The sequence below is a fragment of the Phodopus roborovskii genome, unplaced genomic scaffold (genome assembly GCF_943737965.1).
Source record: "Phodopus roborovskii unplaced genomic scaffold, PHOROB, whole genome shotgun sequence".
In the NCBI taxonomy this organism is placed as follows: domain Eukaryota; kingdom Metazoa; phylum Chordata; class Mammalia; order Rodentia; family Cricetidae; genus Phodopus; species Phodopus roborovskii.
In genome coordinates, this window is record NW_026126646.1 from 6609453 (window position 1) to 6632500 (window position 23048).

Below are 23048 nucleotides of genomic sequence, written 5' to 3' on the forward strand. Positions count from 1 at the left end.
CAGATTCCCAATGAACTCGCCAAGACTGTGATCAGGGCAGAAATGGAGAGGAGACGCCGGCTCAGCTCCCACCATCCTGCCACCGCTTTTCACTGTGACCCTGAGGTAGAGTAGCACTGGGCAGACAAGGCCCAGCATGAGGACACAGGGCCAATTGAAGGTCACAAGCTGTGCTCATCTGAATAGTCAACTAAGAGGAAAAGCAGCCAAGTCAACACCTAGATAGGATCTTGAGTCGGCAGAGTGTGTGGCTTGTGGAGTGAGGCAGCATCATCACAGGGCTGCTTGTTCCAGTAAAAAGCTGGAGGTCACGTGGGCTGAGGTCTCCAAGACTCCTGCCTATCTACCACCAGCAACAGGAGGGATGCGGGCTGGGAACACAATCTGTGCAGTTACACCCAGCCAGCTGTAGCCCCTCTTCACAGGAGCCTTCAATCGTTTCAGCATTGATGTCCAGAGATAAGTGAGAAACTCCAGTGCGTTAAAACTTGTGTAGGATAGTGCTATATACACCAATCCCCTTGATAACAAGAGCCCACCTAGAGCACACACAGAAACAACTATGACTGACTGCGTGCTAGAAACTACAGCTAGGACAGCTGAGTGGCACACGTCCACACCTACTCTTCTCACACCAAATTCAAAAGCTACTGGGGCTTCTTCCATTCCCATACCCCAGGCCAGTGTGGTCACCTCCTGCTATGAGGACAACAATCAGAAATGATGGCTGCCGATACCTGCACCAAAGTAGACCCCAAAGCTGAGAAAGGCCCAAGAAGGTACGGCTGTAGCTGAGACTTTCCTTCTGTCTAGGACACAGACCTCTCCCTCCCAAAAACTCTACTCTGTGCAGGGTGCTCTGGTACAAGACGAGGACAATAACCAGTAAGGCCTCTGCAATGCCCTTCAGTTCCGTCCATCACCAGGGTGGTGTCACGTCCTCTTACGTGTGCTGCACAAGGAGGCATCATCAGCACAGTCGGAGGGGCCTCCTCACTGGGTCCTGGGGAGGGGCAGCCTTGTAGACAAGGACAGGACAGGACGCCAGAGCTGGCCCACAGCTGTGGGTCTCATCTCATCTTTCTACAAGCTCTACTTCCTCCTCTGCTTCACTCCACTTCTATCAAACCATCAAAACTGCAGAGCCTGTGGTGAAGTTACTGAGTGTACACATGTTGGAAACAGGTTCCCTGGAAATGATGGCAAGAAGACCCCTCTAGTCTCTGTCTAAGGAATTACAAAACGATACATCAAAACTTAAACTGAGGCTACAAGCAGTATTCTAGCTACTCCACAGTCCACTGCTCCCTCAATAAACTTTTCCTTTTTTCTTCTTTCCCCCCAGACTCAGGTTTCTCTACACAGCCCGGCTGTACTGGAACTCACTCTGTAAAATCAGGTTGACCTCAAACTCAAAGATTCACCTGCCTCGGCCCCCTGAGTGCTGGGATTAAAGGTGTGTGCCACCATCACACCTAGTCTCAATAAACTTTTAGAAACAAAAATTAAAATTGAGCCAAACATGGTGGTTCGCACCTGTAGCATCCCAAAGGCTCAAACAGGAAGACCTCTGAGAGTTCAAGGTCAGTCGAACTGCAGAGAGACTGTCTCAAAAAGCTAAAAAGAATTAAGATTAAAAAAAAAAAAAAAAAAAGTGTGGAGGGGACTGGAAAGATGGCTCGGTAGGTAAAGGAACTCATCACTAAGCCTGACATTCTGAGTTTAGTCCCTGGGGTTCGCATGATGAAGGGAAAGGATTCCCTGAAACTGTCCTCTGACCTCCACACACGCTGCAATACACACTGTTGGCACTTGGACATAAATGGCCCACACAACAGAGACAATAACGATTTTGTTTGTTTTTCAAGGCAGGGTTTTTCTGTGTAAAGGTACTGGAACTCACTTTGTACACCAGGCCAGCCTCGAACTCACTGAGATCCTCCTGCCTCTGCCTCTGCCTCCCAAGTGCTGAGTCGCTCCCATTTTGCTCAGTGTGGCGGTTGGTGTTGAAGCCCGCAATCTTGGCCTGCATCTGTAAAACTGTTCTGGACTGAGGTCTCAGACAGAGTAGTCAGCTGTGTGTGTGGTTCACATAGCAACTAAAGCAAATTTAACCAAATCACACCGGAAAACATGTAGTATTTCAGCAAACCTTCCTTTCTTATGCTCTCCGAGGGGGCTACAACCTTCAAATGCTCTAAGAGAAGCAGAGCACCAGCTGGTCCATGAAGGAGGAAGAACCCCAGATCGTCCTGTGCTGGGATGGCCCAAGAGCACCCAAGCCATGCTGAATGGCTGGTGCTGTCTCTGCCTCTTCTGTAGGTACCAATCACTGAGCTGTTGGATTTTGTCTGATACTGTATTATGCAGGGACAGCAGCTCAGAAACACAAAGTCCTCAACAGGAAACAAATGAGTAACAGCAGGTCAGGGCCCAGGCCGGTGATGCCCAGTGAAACAAAGCCCATAGCTTTCTGGCTGTAAGACATCTTCCAGGAGCCCTGCAGAGCCCAATGGAACCTCAGTCAAACTACTATCTTAGGAAACAGGGATCCACTCAAAACTTTCTCGACTTTCCTGAAGGAACTAAGAATGAACTGAACCTTTATTTAGAACACTTTCAAAATTTTAAGGCAAGACAAATTTAAATTTTATTGTTGTTACATTTTTGAGAAATGTGTCAGTCCGATGACAACTTGCAGGAGGACAACTTTCTCTTCTCCATGTGGGTTCCAGGAACTGAACTCAGGTCGTCGGCTTGGTAGCAAGAGCCTTTACCCACCTTTACCTGATGAGCCATCTTGACAGCCCAAAGTGAGATAAATTTTGTTTTAAAAACTAAAGGGAATAGTCTTAGATAGCAAAGTTGATAGCGAGAACTGTGGGTAGTTGTCTGTGGGCATCCTTGGCAGGAGAGACGGCTCCGTAGTTTAAGAGTGCCTGCAGCTCTTGCAGGGGCCCATTAGTTCCCGACACCCTCTTCTGGCTTCCTTGATCACCTGTCACTAACATGCATGCATACATACAGAGATACAATCACAGTAACTTACACTTTATTTTTATAAACCCAAAAATAACCCCCCCCCCCTCGCAAAAGGAGCACTTTGAAATCCTCAGCACCTTCTTTCCCGGCTCACATCCACTCACTCGCATCCACACCCTCTTTCCTGAAGACCCCAGGGCACCCTGGATGGTGTGCAAAAAGCACAGCACAGGAGAGGAGGGGAGGAGTCCCATATGCATGTCTGGGCACAGCCCCTGCCAGGGATGGTGGAATTCCAACTGGCACAACGGGATGGACAGCTTCCAGAGACAGTATCGGGTAGGTAAGCCATTAGGAAGAAGTACACTAATGAAGAGAGTGAGAGCACGGTTCTTACCGACAAGGATTCTAGAAAGACAACCAGCAATCACACACAGCAGATATTCGGCAGAACATTTTGCTGGAAGCAGCCATTTGTACAACCCAAACACAGTGATGGAGACTTGTGAATGTACCAGACAACTGGGCTTCACCAGTAATGCAATGGCATCAGCCACCACGGATGGCTCCGCCAATGGCGACAGCACGGGCTCTACTGGGAGAACAGAGGGGTTGAGTCTCAAACAGCAGAATCGTGCAGTCACCCAATTAGAAGCACGCAAGCAACACAGCATGGGTCAAGACAGGGAGAGCATCTGGGGCATGGTGGGGGGAGGTTGCTAGCTCTCTAAAAGTTATCAACAAAAACGATGGTGGACCAGAGGCGGACTACAGACAGCAAAATGACTATGATATGGTGACAGGACGATGGGGTACTCTGCACAGCAGGGAGCTATGCTTCAGAGTCTACGAGTGCCTGCTTTTGCCAGGCAAAAGCCAGGCAGGGTCACAAGGAACAAAGTTCATGGGGACTACAAGAGCCAAGTCTTCTCCTTAGTCACTTAGTAACCACAGATGGGAAAGACTCCCAAAGTAGAAGACAAACACCCAAAACACCTCAAGCGCCATCAAGTTCTGCATAACAGGCTTAGCAAGGGAAATGTGGTGGCTGAGGTGCAGGGCAGTCATGTGCCCCTGTCCTGAAGAAAGGAGACCAATGCCTGAACATCCCAACCACTATCACCAAAATACTTATTTAAAAGTGTGGGGGGTGGGGGAGAGAATGGTGGCACACACCTCCTATTGCTCAGGAGGGAGGAGGCAGATCTCTGTGAGTTCAAGGTCAGTCTGGCATATAGCTTTTCAAAGCAACTATAAAATGATCCCTTAGGGCAGAAATTCCTTAACCTGTGGGTCACGACCCCTCTGGCAAACATCTATCTCCAAAAATATTTACATTGCGATTCATAATGGCAGCAAAATCAGTTATGAAGTAGCAACAAAAACAATTTTATGGCTGAGGATCACAACATGAGGAACTGTGTTAAAGGGTCACAAGCGCATTAGGAAGGGTGAGAACCACTGCCTTAGGGGAAAGCTGACCCTTCCACCTGGCTCTAACAGTCTGAAGATTCTTCAAACAGAAAGTCTGAAACCAAAGTCAGGCAAGCTCACTGTCAGGTCAGCCCTCTCCTCCTTCAGCCTCAGAGGCAGCAGTGCCGGGGCCAGAACGGCCCTAGCATGACAACGGCTAAGTGCCCTTCATTCATGAGCCACATTCAGCAGCTTCTCTGAAACAGGCAGAAGCCTGGCTCCCACACAGAACAACGTCCAACTACAAAAGTCCCAAATTTTCTCAACTACAGTGCAGCCCAGCTAAAGTCAGAACTAAATTACAGCTCAGTGACTGATGCCTGCGCAAGGCCCCATCAGGGAGATGGGGCGCTACTTCACTTGAGAGCGTGGCAAGGGGCCCTTCCCACCGGCTCCTCTCTCTCCTGAACTCTCAGCCCCAGCAGCGGGCAGACAGACATCTCTAAGGTGCTGTCCACACTGCCTAACCTGCTTTCTGGAGAAATACTTTCCCAGAGAATTCCCCCATGAAGATAATGAAGTATCACTCACTGTGAGGTCATCTCCAAACCACTGTCTCAGTGGATGACAGTCTTTGCTCTGAAACGGTGGCAGATACCATGTGAACTCACCAGGAGCAGCAGCCAGCTGCAGCTATGCCCACCTGGTCACCTAGACCTCAGCGCTCACACCTTCAGCCTGTGCCCCCTAGAGCAGCAGAACAGGAAGATCCCAATCAGACGCACCTAACTAAAAAGAGGCCTCTACCTTAGGGCAAACAATTAGGAGTGCCTGGTCATGCCAAGAATCACCAGCGTAGGCACAGGACAGGCGGGATTCTGGCCTGGTGTGCTCGCTGTGCCCGCTGGCATTCACCACTGATTAAGTGTCCCTGCTGGCTGTAGGTTACATCACTTGTGCTCAGGCCACTGAGGCTTCTGAGATCGCTAGTGGGATATAGCTGGCTCTCCCAGAAAGAATTAAGTCTTCAAGGTGCCACACAACACAACATTGTCTAGGTGTCTGTTCACAGGGTGTTCAAATTCCTCTGAACAGGAATGTCATGACCCGGGATCACGGAACGAGTGATCTGAGCCAGCTTGACTTAGGATCTCACATCCCTAACCACTAAACAGATCTGTTTCTAAGCTCCAAGAAACTGATGCTTGGCCAGAAGCACAAAACACTAGAAAGGAGCAGGTGAAAACCTCACCCCACAACAACTGACTTTCACTCCACCATGGCCAATCACAGGCAGGGCAGGCGAGAAAGTGATGGCTAATCTACCATCTCTCCCTTTCTTTAAAAGCCCAACAAAAAGAGCCACCTTCCCTGCGGCTGCAGGTCAAAGGCTATCAGCCCTACTCTAGCACCAGGTTAGCCTTTGGGATCCCACTAGAACCACCCCCCCCCCCACCGCTACCATTATTTGCAAAACAAAAGGCAAGGGCCCTGTTGTTTTCCAGAGCCACCCAGGCCTGCCCTCCCAGGCTCCCTCATTAACATCCAACAATTATGACCAAATCTGACAAAGCGTCCCAGTCACCTCCACACCAGGCTACCAGGCTACCAGGCCAAGACAGACACTTACAAACGGATGTTGGGAATGGAGGGTGGCCTGGCTTGTGCAGAACAATACCAGGATAGGAGTCAGACCCTAAAAGATGCCCCCAGGTTCTGGACGTTTTACTGAATGGGAAGGCAGCTACCCGGCTACCGGGATCCAGGGCTCTGCATGGGGTATGTACGTGAACTACTGTGGTTCACAGCACAAACGAGACTCTCCACACTGTGGGGCGCTGGAGCCCAACAGTAGACCTAGCAGGGCCACCTGTCACTCACAGGCTCCTCGGAACCAGTAACACCAAACCAGTGCGGCACAGCCCAAGGAGCGCTTCAGCGAGGCAGCCCTGGAGATGGGGAAGAGTACACTGGAGCACAGGAAAGGCTGCCTGCAGGCAAGAGACTTAGTAGGGAGGGCAGGCTCTGCCAGGTCCCTCCTAACACTGGACAGACGGATGCTCCCTCCAGAAGAAGGAAGATGGGAGGTCCTACACTCCTCTCCCGTTTTCTAGAAAGCAGAGGCTGAACCAGTAGTAGCCCCTCCCAAGAAGGAATGAAGAACTATGGTAAGAAGTGCTCCAGAAAGTTTCTCTTTTTTCTCCACAACACAGCAACACATGGGTCCTTACAGCCTGAAGCCCTCCTGCTGTCTTCTCCCAAACTGAAGTGGCTATCATCCAGGCCCTGCCCCCTTCAGACACGTGCCAGTAAAAGCAGACGTGCACATGCACAACAGCTATTGCACGGCTCTCCCATAAGACAAAGCAGCCTACTGCACATTCCCTCCTGCAGCCACAGGATACACAGAAGAGTTCCACAGAGTGGCACCTACTTTGAGGTCCACCCCCACTACCTATCATTCAAGGTCATACTCCTAGCCTGTCATAGGACAGGCTGTTACCGGCTCCACATCAAACAAGAACCCTTCCCATGATCCTTGCCAGCCCCGGGCACAGCCCCTGTTCAGGCAGGGAAGTGACAGTCACACCCATCACAGGCACAGAGGATCTCGGTAACAAAAAGAATCCAGCTCAGAGATGATCCTGTCTGCTGGTGCACAAAGGACAACTGGGAGCTCCCTGATGGCTACAGACGAACCACGGTGCATGCCAGTAGGTAAAATATTAAGTGATCAACATGTAAAAACAAAGACTGAACAAAACAAAACAAAACAAAAAGTGAGGTTGCCTGAGTGATAGAGAGTATGTATTGCTCTTGTAGAAGGAAGAGTTCATTCCCAGCGCCTGCCTCGGGTGGCGTGCAACCGATCGCCCAAAACCCTAGCTCCAGGGGATCCAATCCAACACCCTGTTCTGGTCTCCATGGGCACCCATAAGTGTGGCATTCTCTCTCTCCCTTCCTCTCTCTGTTTCTCTCTCAGACACACACACACATCATAAAAACAACAAGCCAGGTAGTGGCATCGCACACCTTTGATACCAGCAGAGGCACACACATCCTTGAGCTCAAGGCCAGCATGGTCTACAGAGTGAGTTCCAGGACACCAGGGCTACATGAAGAAACCCTTTCTTGAAAAACCTACCAACCAACCAAACAAACAAACAAAAAACCCAACAAGCAAAAGCCGGGCATTAGTGGCACACCTTTAATCCCAGCACTCGGGAGGCAGAAGCAGGCGGATGCCTGTGAGTTTGAGGCCTGCCTCGTTTACAGAGGATGTCCCAGGACAGCCTCCAACAACCTAGCTCAGTTAAAATGGTCAGAGGAACTGAATGGACACACGGCAAACACCACAGGGGCACACATCACACCACCAAGAAGTGCTACCTAGAATGAGGGCTGATGAAGCGGCTCAGTGGGAAACAGCCGTCACTGGCAAGCCCAGGGCCCTGAGCACTCCATCCTACAACACACATGGCGCCACAAAAAAATTGACTCTCCCATATGCTGTCCTATGACTTCCACGTGCATGCCATGGTACACATGTACTCAGGCCACACACACCACACACGCATGCAAGGTAGAGGTGGAGGAGGGGAGCAGATCCTTACCTGAGGGAGCACTCACGCCAATGGTCAGACAGAGCACACAATGTACAGCCAAGAGAGTTCACGGCCACACAACTGCACAGCTGCCCTGGGTGGAGCTGTACAGGGCTTCATCTCAAACATGAAAGGCTGGACGTACCGAACCAATGGAAGATCATCTTCCCCGTAGAGAGAGCGGGACCCAGAACACGCAGAAGAACCCTCCACCCTTTACCTGATGTCCTCAACCTTCAAGTGCAAAGGACAGGGCACTGCAGTTCTTCTGACACAACAATACATGGTCTGCAGCAAGGCGCACGGGCAGCCAGCCGGCCCCAAATATAAAGTGTGCCCTCAGGATGTCCTTGCTGTATTAATATGATGGCCTATCATCTTGCTAATGAAGGAAAAGAACTTTACTTATTATATTTGACACCTACTTTTCTTTCAGTACCAGACAATCTCTTTGAGCTGAAGACACCCCCATCTTAAAATGCACTAACAGCCCTGCCCAGCCCTGCAAGTCTCCTCTCTTCACCAGCAGTAGCACAGCGTCTTCTCAGATCCAGGAGCCAGGTATCCCCTTCTCCAGCTCCTCCTCATCACTGACACCCCAGCCAGAGCAGAACCTGTGGACAGGTTCGGTTCATACTGCAGCGCAACCCTGCTGAGTCCTGCTCACCATCCTCAGCCCACAGGCAAACACTCTACAAAGGAAAAGATACCTTTCTCCCTCTAGAGTCAGTTAAATTACCCAAAACCCAATCCAAATTAGATACTTAAATGAGTGAACAGACCAAGCCCAGGCAAATGTAGTCCTACACCTCAAGCCAATGCTTTCATAACGGCCACATACACAAAATCAGTTCCACAGGGTAATGGTGAAACTCAAAATTCCTACCACCTAGTTCCTTTCTCCCTCCCTCCCTCCCTCCCTCCCTCCCTTCTTCCTTCCTTCCTTTCTTCCATTTCTTCATTTCTTCCCTGGAGTCAGGGTCTTACTAACAGCCTAAGTTGGCCTCAAACTTGCCATCCTTAAGCCTCTGCTTCCCAAGTACTGAGATTATAGGCCTATGCCACCACACTCAGTTCACACCTAACATTTTTCACTAAACCTTTTGCATGCGTAGACACATCTAGATACATGAGAACTTACCCACCATTCTCTAACTGCCTACACAGGTACAGGTACACCTTGCACAGGTCTATAGCTGGCACATTGGACTATGACAGAGCCCACACATGTGGTCGGTCAAACCACTTAGATCCATGTAAGCACACTTCACAATGTTCCCCCAACCACAAAAATCACCTAACACTATGTTCCTCAGAATACATCTGCATCACCATGACTAGAATTAAATGTGAGGGGCATTACAAACCAGAGAGGAGAGGCAGGCAGTGGTCAAGCACGCTTTTAATCCTAGCACTCAGGAGGCAGAGACAAACAGACCTCTGTGAGTTCAAGGCCGGCCTGGTCTACATTGATAGTTCCAGGACAGCCAAAGCTACACAGACAAATCCTGTCTCAAAAACCATAAGTAATAAACAAACAAGCAAATAAAACAGAGAGGAAACCCCTCTTTCCTCGTAACAGAGATGATTTTAATAGCAACAACAGGCAAATTAAAGCAAATTCTAAATCCAACCAACCAAAATAATACCTACCCTTTATACTCTAAAGCATCCTGGTAGGGTAGGTAGGAGAATCAGATTCGGAACCAGTGATTGAAAAGGCGGCCTGGCAGATGGAGCCCAGACATTGGCAGGCTGTGTCTGGACTCCGGTGTCATGCAAAGCACTCTAGCTCAGGACAATCAAGGCAAAGGACATCAAAAACTGGTGCTCTCCACCTCTTCTACAGAACTAAACCCCACAACTCTGAAATCAAGAGCCGAGGACGGCCAACTGCATGGATCACGTATCTCACCCAACATGGGCCCTTTGCTGTCCCATACCCACAAGCTCCCCAGCACAGGCTAGCCTTCCAGACTCCTACTCCAGGTACCCAGCTAACCCTGGGTAGCATACATGTGCTCTATTAACACCAGACCCAAGCACTGGAGGCTTCTTCCTGCCATCCACCAGGGAAGCCCAGGGTGTCTCCCTGCCAGCCTGTGCCCGGAAAACAGGGAATGTGACCTAACTAACTAACTGCGCTGTGCAGAGGCAACCCACAAGGGGCACCCTGTTTTCACAGTTTAAAGAGCTTTATAAATTGAGACAAACCCACTAGGGTCAGGCAAGCTGGGCGACACTTATTGCATAGAAGGATGTTAAAAAAAAAAAAAAATCACAGTTTTGATAGTTCTGCAAAAAAAAACTTAGCAAATTTACAACAAAACTGTCAAGTAATTAAGGCAAGGCACTTCACACATGAACTTAAACTGCTAATTAAAATCCCCTCGCTTAATTGACTACATTTGCATATCATTCAACTTGGGAGTATAATTCTTTTAATGGTTTGGGCAACACCGTTGTAACACCAGGAAGCAGGAGGCAGCAGGTGAAGCAGAAAAAAGGCAGCCAACACCATCGAGCACCAGGTGGCAGCCCCAGCAGTGTGACAGGGAACATCTCCACAAGCACCCAGCAAAGGCCCCAGCCACGGGGATATGAGGACCTCACCCCAAAGGAGCCAAACAAGCCAGGGTCGGTTCCCAAGCACAGACCCCTGAACACAGGACACCCCCAGCAAGGTCCAGCAGGGGAGGACTTCCTTCAGCTGCCCTGTGGCAGCAGCCCAGGAGCAGCACAAGTTCCAGTATGTACCTCACTCAGTTTCTGCAGGACCAGGGCCCAAGTGAACCCTTAGCACCATGTGTGCAACAGCGGCCTATCTACTGGTTCTTAATGGTGTGGCCCAGCCTGGTCCACCTCCTGCTAGATCTAGAGGTCAAAGTGCAGGCCTAGCATCCACCTTCAACAAACAAGTGCATTAGCCAGGGTGGTGGTACATGCCCGTAATCTCAATTCAAAAGGCCCACAAGTCAACAACAGGCTGGACACATAGCAGCCTGCCCTCCCACCTCCCCCAAAAAGCAAGTCCCTCTCTTGAAAATCCAGGGCTCTCTTCACTGTCAAAGAAAGGTACCCCAGCGCTTGTACCTCAAAACTGCAGGTGCCAGGGATGGAGGAGATGGAGAAAGGAGAACACCCCGCCCCAACAACTGGCACAACTGGAACACAGAAGGACAGGGAGCTGCGAGACCAGCTTGTGGTTGCAGGAGAGGCCAGAGCTGTCAACCCTTCAGGGTGGCAGGGTGCCAGAGAGGCTGCAAGCCAGTGGCAGGGGCCTCTCCATGGCCGTGAATGAAGGACACAGGAGCCACAGAAGGAAAAGACCAAGCAAGCTGCTGCCCTCCCTTTTCAGGTCGGTCTGCTCCTTGTCTCTCTGGAGTGTGTGCTGTGTTAGTTCACTGAATGAACTGGAAGCAAAGAAGGCTCTGAGAAAACTCTGCACTGCCCACCCTAACTTCTACAAAGAGGACCCAGAACTACCCACGCTCAGGCTGCACCAGGAGGGGACCATCAAGGTGGCCCTGGCACAGCAACTGGCATAGAAGCCACTTATGCCAGCACGCATAGGGGCAGCAAGCAGGACTGCTGTGTGAGCATATCCATTTCCTTAGGTGTCCTAACTCCTGCAGGTCGCAAGCCTTCTAGGACTGAGGACATTCAGGAACGAGGCCCTCAGACTTCCTGGAGGCCTGGCCAGACTTACCTACACCTCGAGGAAGGGTACCCAAGCAAGGCAGGAGGGACTTCACCAGCCTCACCTCTAAAAGCAGACACTAAGATCCAGGGAGATGGTGAGGCAAGCGAAGCGCTCGCTGCACAAGCACAAGAGACTCGCACCCACGCCAGCAGCATGCGCACCTCTAACCCCATCATTGGATAGAGATAAGCAGATCCTGGAGCTTGCTGGAGCTTGCTGGCCAGCTAGTCTAGCCAAAGCACAGCAAATCTGGGATTCAGAGAAACCGAATCTCAAAGTAAGGTAGGGAGAGAGGACACCCAACACCAACCTCAGGCTTACACATTCACAGGTATATTTACACATGTGCAAACACACACCATGCACACAAAAAATAAAAATGAAGTGAAAGCAGGCACTAAGAGCTTCTGTCTATAAGCAAAAAGCCACATTCCATAGTCAAAACAATAATAATCCCATGTTACTTTCAGTGCAGAGCCAACAGACTCTGATGTTGGCAGCCCACTCTGACCGGCCTTCCCAGCAGCTAGACCAGCAATGCCTAGCACAGGCTGAGTGGTCTGCAAGGGAGACAGCCACTTGTTGCTGTAGCTACTTACAAACTTACTTGTGGACACTTAGAAACAATGTGTCAGCTGACAATGGTTTTGTTTTCCTCTAGCTACTTACAAACTTACTTGTGGACAGACAACACTACACTAAGAAACAATGTGTCGGCTGACAATGGTTTTCCTCACAGCACTGGAGTAAGGGGATACCACTGGAGACCACTAGTACACAGTATGCACAGCTTACATGTGACCACACAAATCACCTGTAACAGCATCAGGGCAGTGCCACGTGACACCCACCAGTTACACCTGAGATATAGCCACAACTCCTCACCTAAACTGGTAAGACCACTCTGGAACTTCACCACCCCTCACTGTTATCTCCCATGTGGTGGCCTGTCCTTCCTAACACTTGTCACTTCACAAACTCAGGGGAAGTCAGAAAGGTGAAGGGCCACATCAGAGCCCAATTACCACCCTGGCCCCTCAGGTCAGTCCCACCTGCTGGCCCTCAAGTCTCCACCGTGCACCATCACACACCTCCACCAGGTCCTGGCATATAGCCGGCTCCCAACACCCATGACTGCAAGTCCATCCCATTTCCCTGAAACAGCAAGCACAGTGGGAGCTACCGGAAGCCGTTCCCAACAAGAGCTGCTTCTTTCCCAGTGACCAGCAGACAGATGGACAGGCGGACGGATGTTCCAGAGGAAGCCACAGTCGGCTTGAAGAGGGCTGGGAAGAACACCAACACTCACAGCCCCAGCCAAGGGAAACAATCCTCTCTGAAGAACATGACAAGGTAGACAGATGGGTAAGCAAAGAATGGCACCACCAAGGACAATTCCAACCTCTCCTCCCTTCCCTTCCGCAGCCACGGGAGATCTGGGCCCTACGCCCCACCAGCCCTGCCAGCCCCACCAGCGGTGACGGTGACTTCATGCTTCCATTGAGTCATTCCTCCAGCCCCACTGCCCAGAGACACAGCTGGGATCAGCCCTCACTCATTCCCAGAAACCAACAACAGACAGCAGCCAGCTCCCACAGTGCACACAAGAGACTGAGGGGTATGGTGATACACCTCATGCCCACTGTGACTGAAGTCCTGGCACCCTTTCAGTCATCAGAAGCCAAAAAAAGTAAAATCGGAGACAGCACAAATGCGAAAGATCAAGACAGATCTCGGGTGACTCTGGGCTCTTGCCAAGATCCCTTTATCTGTTTCCACACAAACAGGTCAGTGACTCAAAAAAGTGCACAGACAAGCATAGCAAAATCTACTCACAGGACACTTGGTAATGTCACCATGCAACCAGGTGCCTGCGTCCACTGAGGGCCACTGGCTCCTGCCCTTACTTTGCTATTATTTCCAGTCTCACTGAAAATACATCCAGATATTGGTCCTCCGTTTCAGAAAGTACGAGGGTACTGGCAACAGCAAACCTAGAACCCAGCGAACCTAGAACCCAGAGAGCAGCACAAACGTTGAGGACAAGACCTTGTCTGCAGGGAGCGCAGCGGTATGAACGGTCATGTAAATACTCTGCCCTGGTGACATGGGTTAGTGCTTCCAGACGGTGACACAGAATTACCTCTCAGAGTACCTCGGCAGGCAGAAAGATGACCCGGTGTACAACCCTTGGTCTAGAAAAGACCTACTGGGTCGCAAGAGAAGGTGGAGACCACCTTGCTGAAGTAGTCAGCAGGATGGGACCCACAAGGTGCTGTCAACGGCTTCAAGGCACACTGACCACACCTGCTCCTGACCACATGGGGGGGGCCAAGCCCCCATCTAAACAGCACCCACCTCCCACACCCTTCCATGGCAGCCAGGCAAGGAAGGCAAGAGGCTCTCCTAGATCTCACAGAAGTAATCTAGGCTGTGTTTTGACTCAAAACAAAGAAACTTTTAAAAAACATTTCAGTTGAATCTTGCATAATTCTTCCAAACTAGAAACCTTCCCCCAACTTTCGCAATCCTTAGAAAGAGGCACTGTTGCAGAGTCCAGCCCCAGCCATGGCCACCTCACCTCCTGCCAGACAGCAGGGGCAGGCCAGCCTCTGAACCGCAGCCTCCCTCCTGGGGCTGCAGAGACAGCAACTCAGACCTGGCCCAGGGGGGCCCCACCCGGCTCCAGAGCAGGGCTGGGTTCACACTTGGCCCAGACTTCCTCACCCTCTACATCCTGTCTGCCCTTAGACACTTCAGACAGACATTACACAAACCGACTACAGGGAGGTTGAGAAATGCTGAGAGTCAATGACCTTACTCTCAGAAGCTTCTTCATGACCCAGGGCCTCCAGTGGGCAGCCAGGGACAGAGGGGAGGGCGACTCTACGACCCTGCTTCCTCCAGATGGTGAGGGACCCAGATGGCTCCCACAGAAGCCCCAGAAGGTAGCAGGACAGATGCACAGATAGGCTGAAAGCCTATGCTAGGAGAACTTAGCCCTCTCAAAAGGTGGATGTGCACTCATGACCCCCACCCACAGCTGGCTATGGTGTGAAAACCTAGAGTCCACTCTCAAGTTGCTGTCCCACCCTATCCAGACCCACTGCCATGGTCGAGACCCACCACCTGGGCAGCCATCCCAAAGAGACCTCCTAGACCAGGACCTGACCTCAGGGCCTGGCACCCCACCTTCCTGGCCAAATTGTCTGGAGGGGAAAATCAATAGTAACTCCAAGAAAGCCCAGTACAGGACGTGATGCCAGTGGACAAAGGGCAGCTGATCTTTGGAAGCGCACCCAGACTGCAGGTGTGCATCCAGCAGACAGGGCCCCAGCACAGTGACATTGTCCTCTCCTATAGCCACCTTCACATAAGGACAAACCACAGCTGACACAGTGGTACACAAATGTGATCCCACCGCTCAGAGGCAAGACCCTATATGCCAAGAAAACCAAAGGAGCAAAGTATAACCCACTGAAAGAGCTCCTGAACCCAGCACCCAGCTCTGCACCCAAAACCTGTAACCAAGTCCCAAAACATACCCAGGGCTCAGTGCTCGCCAGAAGCTGACCACCTAGCAAGGTGTCCAGTTAAGAACGTGACCTCTGGACAGTAGAGGGGTATGTCTTTAATCCCAGCACTTGGAAGACAGAGACAGGTGGATCTCCGAGTTTGAGGCCAACCTGGTCTACAGAGCGAGTTCCAGGACAGCGAGGGCTACACAGAAAAACCAGCAGGGGGCCGGGCCGGGCAGGGCCGATGACTAGCCAAGAAACATGATCTCAGTTCTATCTTCCCACTATGAGGAATTCCAACAGTCCACATAAAGTGATGACATCAGCTGACAGAAGAAAGTCCTGAGAACTCAGACTCAGAAGCGAACAGAGATGCCTCAACCTAAGGATAACCCAAGCATCTTCACACCAAATCCCCCTTCTCAGATCCACAGATGGGGACTTGCTCTGGCCAAAGGGGGGCACTGCAGCACCTGTGGCAGCCTGGAAAGGCAGTGCCCCAGGGTTACAGATCTTTCTATGGACCAGCAGCCTCATCCCTCAAAGCACACAAAGTGGCAACTCAGAGGTTCCCACTTGACTGTGCCTACCCCAGAAGTATACTTCTAGAACAGGTTCAAAATAGTGTTAGTCTCACTTTGCATGAGGAAAATGAGACACGGAGGGAGGAGATAAGCAGTTTGCTCAAGCTTGCAGTACCAGTGAAGAACAGAGTGGGAATGTAAGACCAACTCCATGAGGCTCTGCAGCAGAGCTGGCTCTCTACAGCTGTCTGCAAGGACAGCAGCCAAGGGCCTCTCGGACTCACTGAGCATCCAGGCAGCCTGAGTCTTCTTCAAAGCTATACCGCGGGAAGCTGGGCCTGGCAGTCCCAAAAGAGAAGCAGACTTTCCCCATTCCCCATGGCATTAGGAGGGCATTGCCACCACACCACCACACCAGCCTCCGTACCGTCATAGCATGCTGACATGCCAAGGCCTAGGGTACAGCGGCCCGCACCAAGGTTTTCAGGCTCAGAGCTGAAACTGCCTTACTCTCTCACACACTCAGCTGACCACAGAAACCACAACTCCACCTCAGCCAGGCCAATCCCACCTGATCCAAGCAGACCCTACCTCAACCAGACTGTAGCCACCTCGGTCAGGCTGCCACAGAACACAGCAGCCAAATGTCACCAGAGCATCGAGAACGCAGGAAAACCACTGACCTCTACACCTTCCCACCACGGGCTTGAGGACCCACCCCTTCCCACAAAGCACTCAGCTCGCCCTCAGTTCAAGAAGAGTCCAAAGGCCCTGTCGAAGTGGCACACCTTCCCCTCAGTACATCCATCAAAAATGTTAAAACAAGCTCTGAAGGGAGTAAGGGAATCACACCGTCCAGGACACTCACCCCTCTCAGGACGAGCTAAGTCTGGGCAGTTATGGGCCCATAACTACGGGGACCGACATTCCCTTCCTGGTGTTTGTTACCAGTGGTTCACGCAGATAAGCACAAGGCAGTCCAATGAGGGCTGAAAGCAGCCCAAACCCTCAACTACAGACTCACAGACCCAGTGGAGTGTCAACACTGATGGCTGGGCTGGGGTCACCCCACAAAGAGCAAACAGCCTCACTAGGAGCTGGCCAAAGTATAGGAACCCAAACTGATGCTACCGCCGCTCCAGTGGTGCTGGAGACACAAATCACTTGAGAAATGTCTCTTCACTAAGTAAATGAGGCGTCAGACCATTGCCAGGGTGGCTATCAAGGGAAAGGCAGCGACAAACCACGGCGGAAATGACCCAAGCACATGACCACGGCTCAGCGCACTATCCTGTCTTCTAAGCCCGTAGTGCTGGCACAGGCATCTGAGCCCAAAGACCCCACACCAGAACCAGCTGCTTGTAAACAGAGAAGGCGGGAGACTACTCCATTCAGCAGTGGCCGGGACAAAGGGACCATGGCAGTCCCCTAAACCTAGACAGAAAGACCACAAACAGACATAGGCACACCCAACCCAGACAAGATTCCTTGCCTGCTCCCAAGATAAGAGGTGTGAAGACTTCCCAGCCGCACAGGTGCACTAGTCCCTCATCTCTACAGTGGTCCCAGCAAGTCCACCAGTCACCATACAAATGACGACCTCAGGCCACATTGGCCGACAAGGGTGCAGACAGCCCAGACAGATAGGCCTCCACTGGCAGGACCCACATCAGCCTGCCTACTGACAAGACCATTTGAAAAGACCTGCCTGCAACCTCAGGCAATGATGCATTGCCCTGGCTGGGGCATAAGTACCATAGGACACACAGCATATGCACACCCTCTGCAGCCCCTAAAGAACAAGGCAACGGTCCTTCTTCAGAACCCCTTCCCCCCACGATTCTGACACTCTGCTGGAGGGGCGCCCAGAGAAAACCGGGCTGCAGCATCTATTCACAGATTTAGAAAAAAAAAAAAAAGTTTGATGCAATAGCTGAATTAATTAGGTCTCCCAAGAATAGCTGAGCCAATGCAGCATTCTGTGTGTGCAATTTAATAAGCACAGATATTTAAAAGTTACAGGTACTTAGGATGCATATGCAAAGAAACTTCCTGCGGACCCCAGTGAAAGTTTTTGGTACTAAGTGGCCCAGGAAATGCCCAAGAAGACCCCACAAAGCCTCTGACTCACACACTCACACACACACACACACACACACACACACACACACACACACACCACAGTCTGGGCTGACAGGTCTCCAAACCAAGTGCAAGAGCAACAGAAGGAAATGGGTGAGTCCAAATAAACTGCAGACCATCAGCAACTCTGAGATGCAGGACTCTGCTACCACTGACCAGGCCAAGTGGCCCTCGAGGAGCACAAACAGGAGATTCTAGGGGCTGCAAGTGCCAAGTCTCTGCCAAGACAACTAGCCAGCTTCATTTTAGCGTCTGTGCCCCATGAACAAGTGAGCCAGTAAACATACAAGGTGAATCAATCGGCTGAGGACAACAGGAAGACATCCCTGTCATCAGAAAGAAAGGGGGCAAACTTCAATCTCATCTGGACACCTCTGCCAAGGTCCCATGAAGATCTAGGCCAGAAAGCCACAGCCTGAGTTCTTTTTCTCCAAGCAGTCTGACCCTCCCAGAGCTTGAGGTAGCCTCTTTCTCAGACCTTCTGAGCTGAGCCTATGTGGTCAAGGGTTATGTGCCCTGAGAGGGCTTTTCCATTCACTCCACTTCATGAGTACAGTGCTCAGACTGCACGAAGATGGCCTTGCGGCCTTACCCACAGGAGACTGACAAGGCCCCTAATTTCCTGAAATCAAAACAACCCAAGGCCAGATAAGGTCGATCCAGGAGCCCCAACATTCAGAACCCAGAGTGCCCAGCCCAGAAGGACCGCCCCCTCCCCTCCTTGGACATGGCTTGCCAACCCCCAAGACCTGGGGACACTTACCCGGGGCACCCTCCGCTTGTACTTGTTGGCATAGTCGAACTTCTCCTTCACGTCGTCCAGGCAGCGGCCAAGGCGGGCCTGCTCCTCCTTGCCTGTGTAGTCCTGGCTCAGCAGGATGTAGGCCCGCCAGTTGGCTGAGTCGAAGCCCCAGTGGCAGGTCCGGTTCTCCAGGGCCTTGTGCGAGTGTACCACGAACTTGTGCGGCGGGTACATGAGGCGGCAGTCCAGGCACTGGATGCAGGCGGCGCTAGGACTGCTGTACAGCTCGGGCACCAGCAGCCCCTTGCACTTGCCGAAGCACTCGTGGTACACACGGACGCTGCGCTCGCTGAGCTCCAGGCCCAGCGCTAGGCTGGCCGCCAGTTCCTTCTTGCAAGGCGGCGGGTAGGCGCCGCCGTAGAGCAGCGCGTTGCACAGGCGCTCGGCGTCCGTCTTGGTGATGAGCCCGCACGAGGGCGCGGAGAAGGGCAGGATGCCCATGACTTTGAGGATCTCCAGCTGGTCGGCGGTGCAGCGCGAGCAGTAGATGTGCAGCTCATCGCACACTGAGTTGATCTGCTGCAGTGAGAAGTCGCGCAGCACCGAGTTGAGGATCTGCGGCAGGCATAGACGCTTCTCGCCTCCCACTACGAAACAAGAGATGGTCTCCCCTTCCAGCACGGTCTCACAGCGCTCGGTGGAGCGATCCGACGGCATGAAGAAGGGCCCGGGCAGTACGGGCGGCGGCGGCTGGATGGCAGGCAGGTGCAGCACGGGCGGCGGCTCCGCGGCAGTGGGCACCGGCGCCGGCACTGTGGCCGCGCCCGCCTCCTTGGCGCTCTCCTTCTTGTAGGCCTCCTGCGCCCAGCGCGCCGAGAAAGCAGCCGGGCCGCCCAGCGAGCTCATGGAGCTCAGGTGGAACTGCTCCAACGTCTTCTGCAGCCCCGGGTGCGGCTGGAAGCCGCCCCGGCCGGCCGCCGCCGCTTCCATGGTACGATCGGGCTCCGCGGGCCGCTCCCGTGCGCCCGGGCCCCCACGGCCTCCGCCGCCGCCCCGTGCACCCCGCCGCCGACCGCGACCGCGGCCCCGACCGCCCCCCGTCGCCGGCTCACGGCCGATCACGGCCCCGGCCTCGGCCTCGCCCGGGGGCGCGAAGGCGAAGGCGGGCGGGGCGAAGGGGTCCCGCCGCTGGAGCCCGCCGCCACCCGGGCCCGGCGCCACATCCACGCGCCCCGCGCCGCGCCCGCCGCCGCCGCCCGGGCCCCCCGCGCGCCCCCCGCGCGCCCCCCGGGCTCTAGGCGCGGGGCATGCCCCGGCGCGCGCCGCCAACGCCAACGCCAACGCTCGCGGGCCCGGGGCTCGCGGGGGGCGCGCGGGCAGGTGCCGGCGCCGCGAGGCGCGAATCGCCGCGGCGGCCGAGGCCGAGGGGCCCGGGAGGAGCGGGGGCGCGGGCGCGGGGCCCGCCGGGCCGTCCTCGCGCGGCGCGCCGCCGCTGCCCCGCTCCTCCCACCGCGCGGCGCCCGCTCGGCTCGTCCCGGCGGTGCTGGCCGGCCGCGTCGCGCCCGCCGCCGGCCCCTGGCCGCCTGCCCGCCCGCCGGCTCCCGGCCGCCCGCCTGCCCGCGCGCGCGGCTCCCGGGGCGGCGGAGGCGCCTCTGGCCCGCGGCCTCAGAGCGCGGCGGCGGCGCGGGGCTCGGCGCGCTCGGCGCACATCTTTCGGGCGGCTCGCTCCGGCTCGGACTGAGCGCCGGGAGCTGAGCTCACGCCGCCGCGCGCCGCCCCGCCCCGTACCGCCCCGCCCCGCCCGCGCCGGCCCCGCCTCCCGCGTTGTTTGTTGCTGTGCGTCCGCCTCAGCCCGAGTGCGGGCCAGGAATGTGACCAGCTCCGGGCCGGCTCTTCCAAGAACGCGCGCTCCCCCTCCCGGGCTCGGTGGCGCTCGGCTCCGCCCGGCCCGTACTCGGCCAAGCTCGGGTCCGTCCGCCCACAGTTCGACTCCGCTCGGGTCCCCAGGGCCGGAGCTCGGCTCCGCTCGGCACCGCTCGGCAGCGCTCGGCTCTACTCGGTCCCGCTCGGCCCCGCCTTGTAAAGGCCGCTGGAGGCGGCCGCAGCGGAGGCGCCTGGGGCCCCCCTTCCGGCCGAGGCCGCTTCCTGCGCGGCTGGGAAGTCTCCGGTCCTGCTGCCACCACGGTCTTGGGGCCCCGAAACCCACAAGGCCCCTGCCACAACCGCAGGCCAGCTGAGTGGCGGTCCGCAGTAGATCTGCGCCGCTGCCGCCTTACGTCCCGGGGTCCCCATTCCTACCGAGATAACTGCGAAATAGCCTCCACTCCCCATACTGCTGGGCGTAGTTCTCTACAGGACAGGGACGCCACGAGACACCCCAGAGGTGCACTCTTAAAAAGAACAAAACAAAACAAACCCCAGGTGTCCTCGTGCCAAGGGTACCACAAAACATTGGGGTCTGGATACAAGGGCGTCTCAAAGCACCCTAGGGTCTCCACACGACCAAAGTTCCTGTCCCCACATGATAAGGGCACCACAACATGCATTTCAGGTTCCTGCATAAGGACACCACAAAATACTCAGGACAGGCTGTCCTTATGATGAGAAGATACCACCAAAAAAAAAAAAAAAATTCCAGGTGCCCACACAACCAATATCTCGCAAAGAGCCACCCAAGGTTTCTGCCTGCCCAAAGCACATCTGGGTTTCTGTATGTAGTACTGATGCCACCTAATATACAGCGCTCCACACCCAAGCGCCACACAGCTGGAAATGCAGAACCTAGAAGCTCACAGCATGCATGGTCTAGGGATCCTGAGATGCAGAAGAGGCACAGCTGTGGGAAGTCCCCGTGTCACCGGCAGGCAACATCGACTATCCCTGGAACTGTGGCAACCACTAGTAGTTGCTCCTGTCTCCTGGACTCTGTGTTGTGAGATGGGGATTTTGGGACACACTTCTGCATTGGAGAAGCTGTGCCTAGCAGCTATTACCTCTTCTTGAGCCACCCATTAGCCAGTAGCTCCGGCAGCAGATCGCTGTGACTCTGGGGATGGCGGCTGCTGATGACCTTTACCCTTCAGTTTCCAGAACTGAGAACTAAATACCCATCTGTACATCAGGTATCCAGATTATGGCCGGAGTAAGACATCACTCCCTGCCCTTCCATGAATTGGCTGTACAATGGGATCAAAGTAGGGCAGTCTTTTGCAAAGCGACACCCAAAGTAGCTAACATAGAGCAGAAGGCCCGGCACAGGGATTCAAAACCAGAGCCTGGAGGACAGTGTAAGTCAAGAGGTGGGAAATTCCACCACCACCATCCCCAAGACCCGGACCTCAAAATGGCCAGGACACAGGCTTTTCCTGGATGGCGAAGATGAGAAGACCACGTACAGGGCAACCTGGGTTACCTTCAGCTTGTGGCCTGTTTCTCCTCCACTGGGTAAGACCAGAACAGGCACAAACCAGCACTCCTTGACACAGCTCCTACCCTGGGGCCGGCCAGGCAAGTCTCAGCTGCCCCTATCTCAAGGCAGGACTTGATATTCTAACAGCAGCGCTCCCTGTCTGAAAACCAGATAGTCCCCAGTGTGGAGACGCTCCTGAGTTCCCTACATTTGCCCACAGTGCCCAGGGGATCAGCCTTCCCCCTTAGCACAATCTTAGAGAAGGCTGACTTCATCCACAGTGGAGAACCCCTGCTTTTAGTTATCTCTTCTGTCAACACATAAGACAACTGGTAAGGGATTGGCAGGGTAGCTCAGCAGGTAACTGGTTGCCCCCCAAACCTGACTAACTGAAAGTCAGTAAGAGAAAAATGGCTCCTATAATTTACCTGCTGACTTTCATACATGCACTGTGGCATGAGCCTCCCTGCTGCTCAAAAAAAAATTTTTTTTTTTATAATGTAGTAAAATTGTTTTTTTTTTTTAAGACAGCTGATTATTCCTTAAGGGAATATTTTAAAAATCAAAAGAGATTTAGTTGTATCCCTGGAGATAGCTTTGTCTACCTTTGAGAGAGTGACTTTTTGGATATGATTGTATTCCATACAGTTCAGGCAAATTGTATCCAAAGAAGATGGTTTAGACAGCCCTTGAATGAGCTAACCCTGGTCCTTTAATTCTAGCACTTAGGAGGCAGATCTCTGTGAGTTCCAGATTAGCCTGATCTACATAATGACCAGGAAAAAAAAAAAAGGCAAGGAAATTATGCTGTTTATCTTAGAGGGGCCCTGGACACCAGTCTCAGTGGTCAGCGCTCTCAAAGATGCTACACGCATTGCACAGCTATCTCGATGCAAGGCCAAAGCCAGGGACTAGCACTGGCCTAGTGAGCAGCCATGGCCAGGTGGTGCAGTATAAAGGTACTTGTCCATAAAGGGCATATCAGAAGGAGGTGTTGGGTAAAGAACCCT

At 53.4% G+C, this 23048-nt stretch overlaps 1 protein-coding gene across 2 annotated transcripts in view; it reads right to left on the reverse strand.

The window, feature by feature from the left end:
* Ski (SKI proto-oncogene) overlaps positions 1 to 19870 on the reverse strand; it is a 61965-nt gene extending 42095 nt beyond the window's left edge. Inside the window, exon 1 of one of the 2 annotated variants that reach the window (XM_051174010.1) lies at positions 18651 to 19870. In XM_051174010.1, the coding sequence (XP_051029967.1) occupies positions 18651 to 19619 (969 nt within the window). In that variant the 5' untranslated portion in view covers positions 19620 to 19870. The remainder of the gene's footprint in view (positions 1 to 18650) is intronic. The other variant, XM_051174009.1, reaches the window with a different exon arrangement.
* Between the last annotated feature and the right edge of the window lie 3178 nt (positions 19871 to 23048).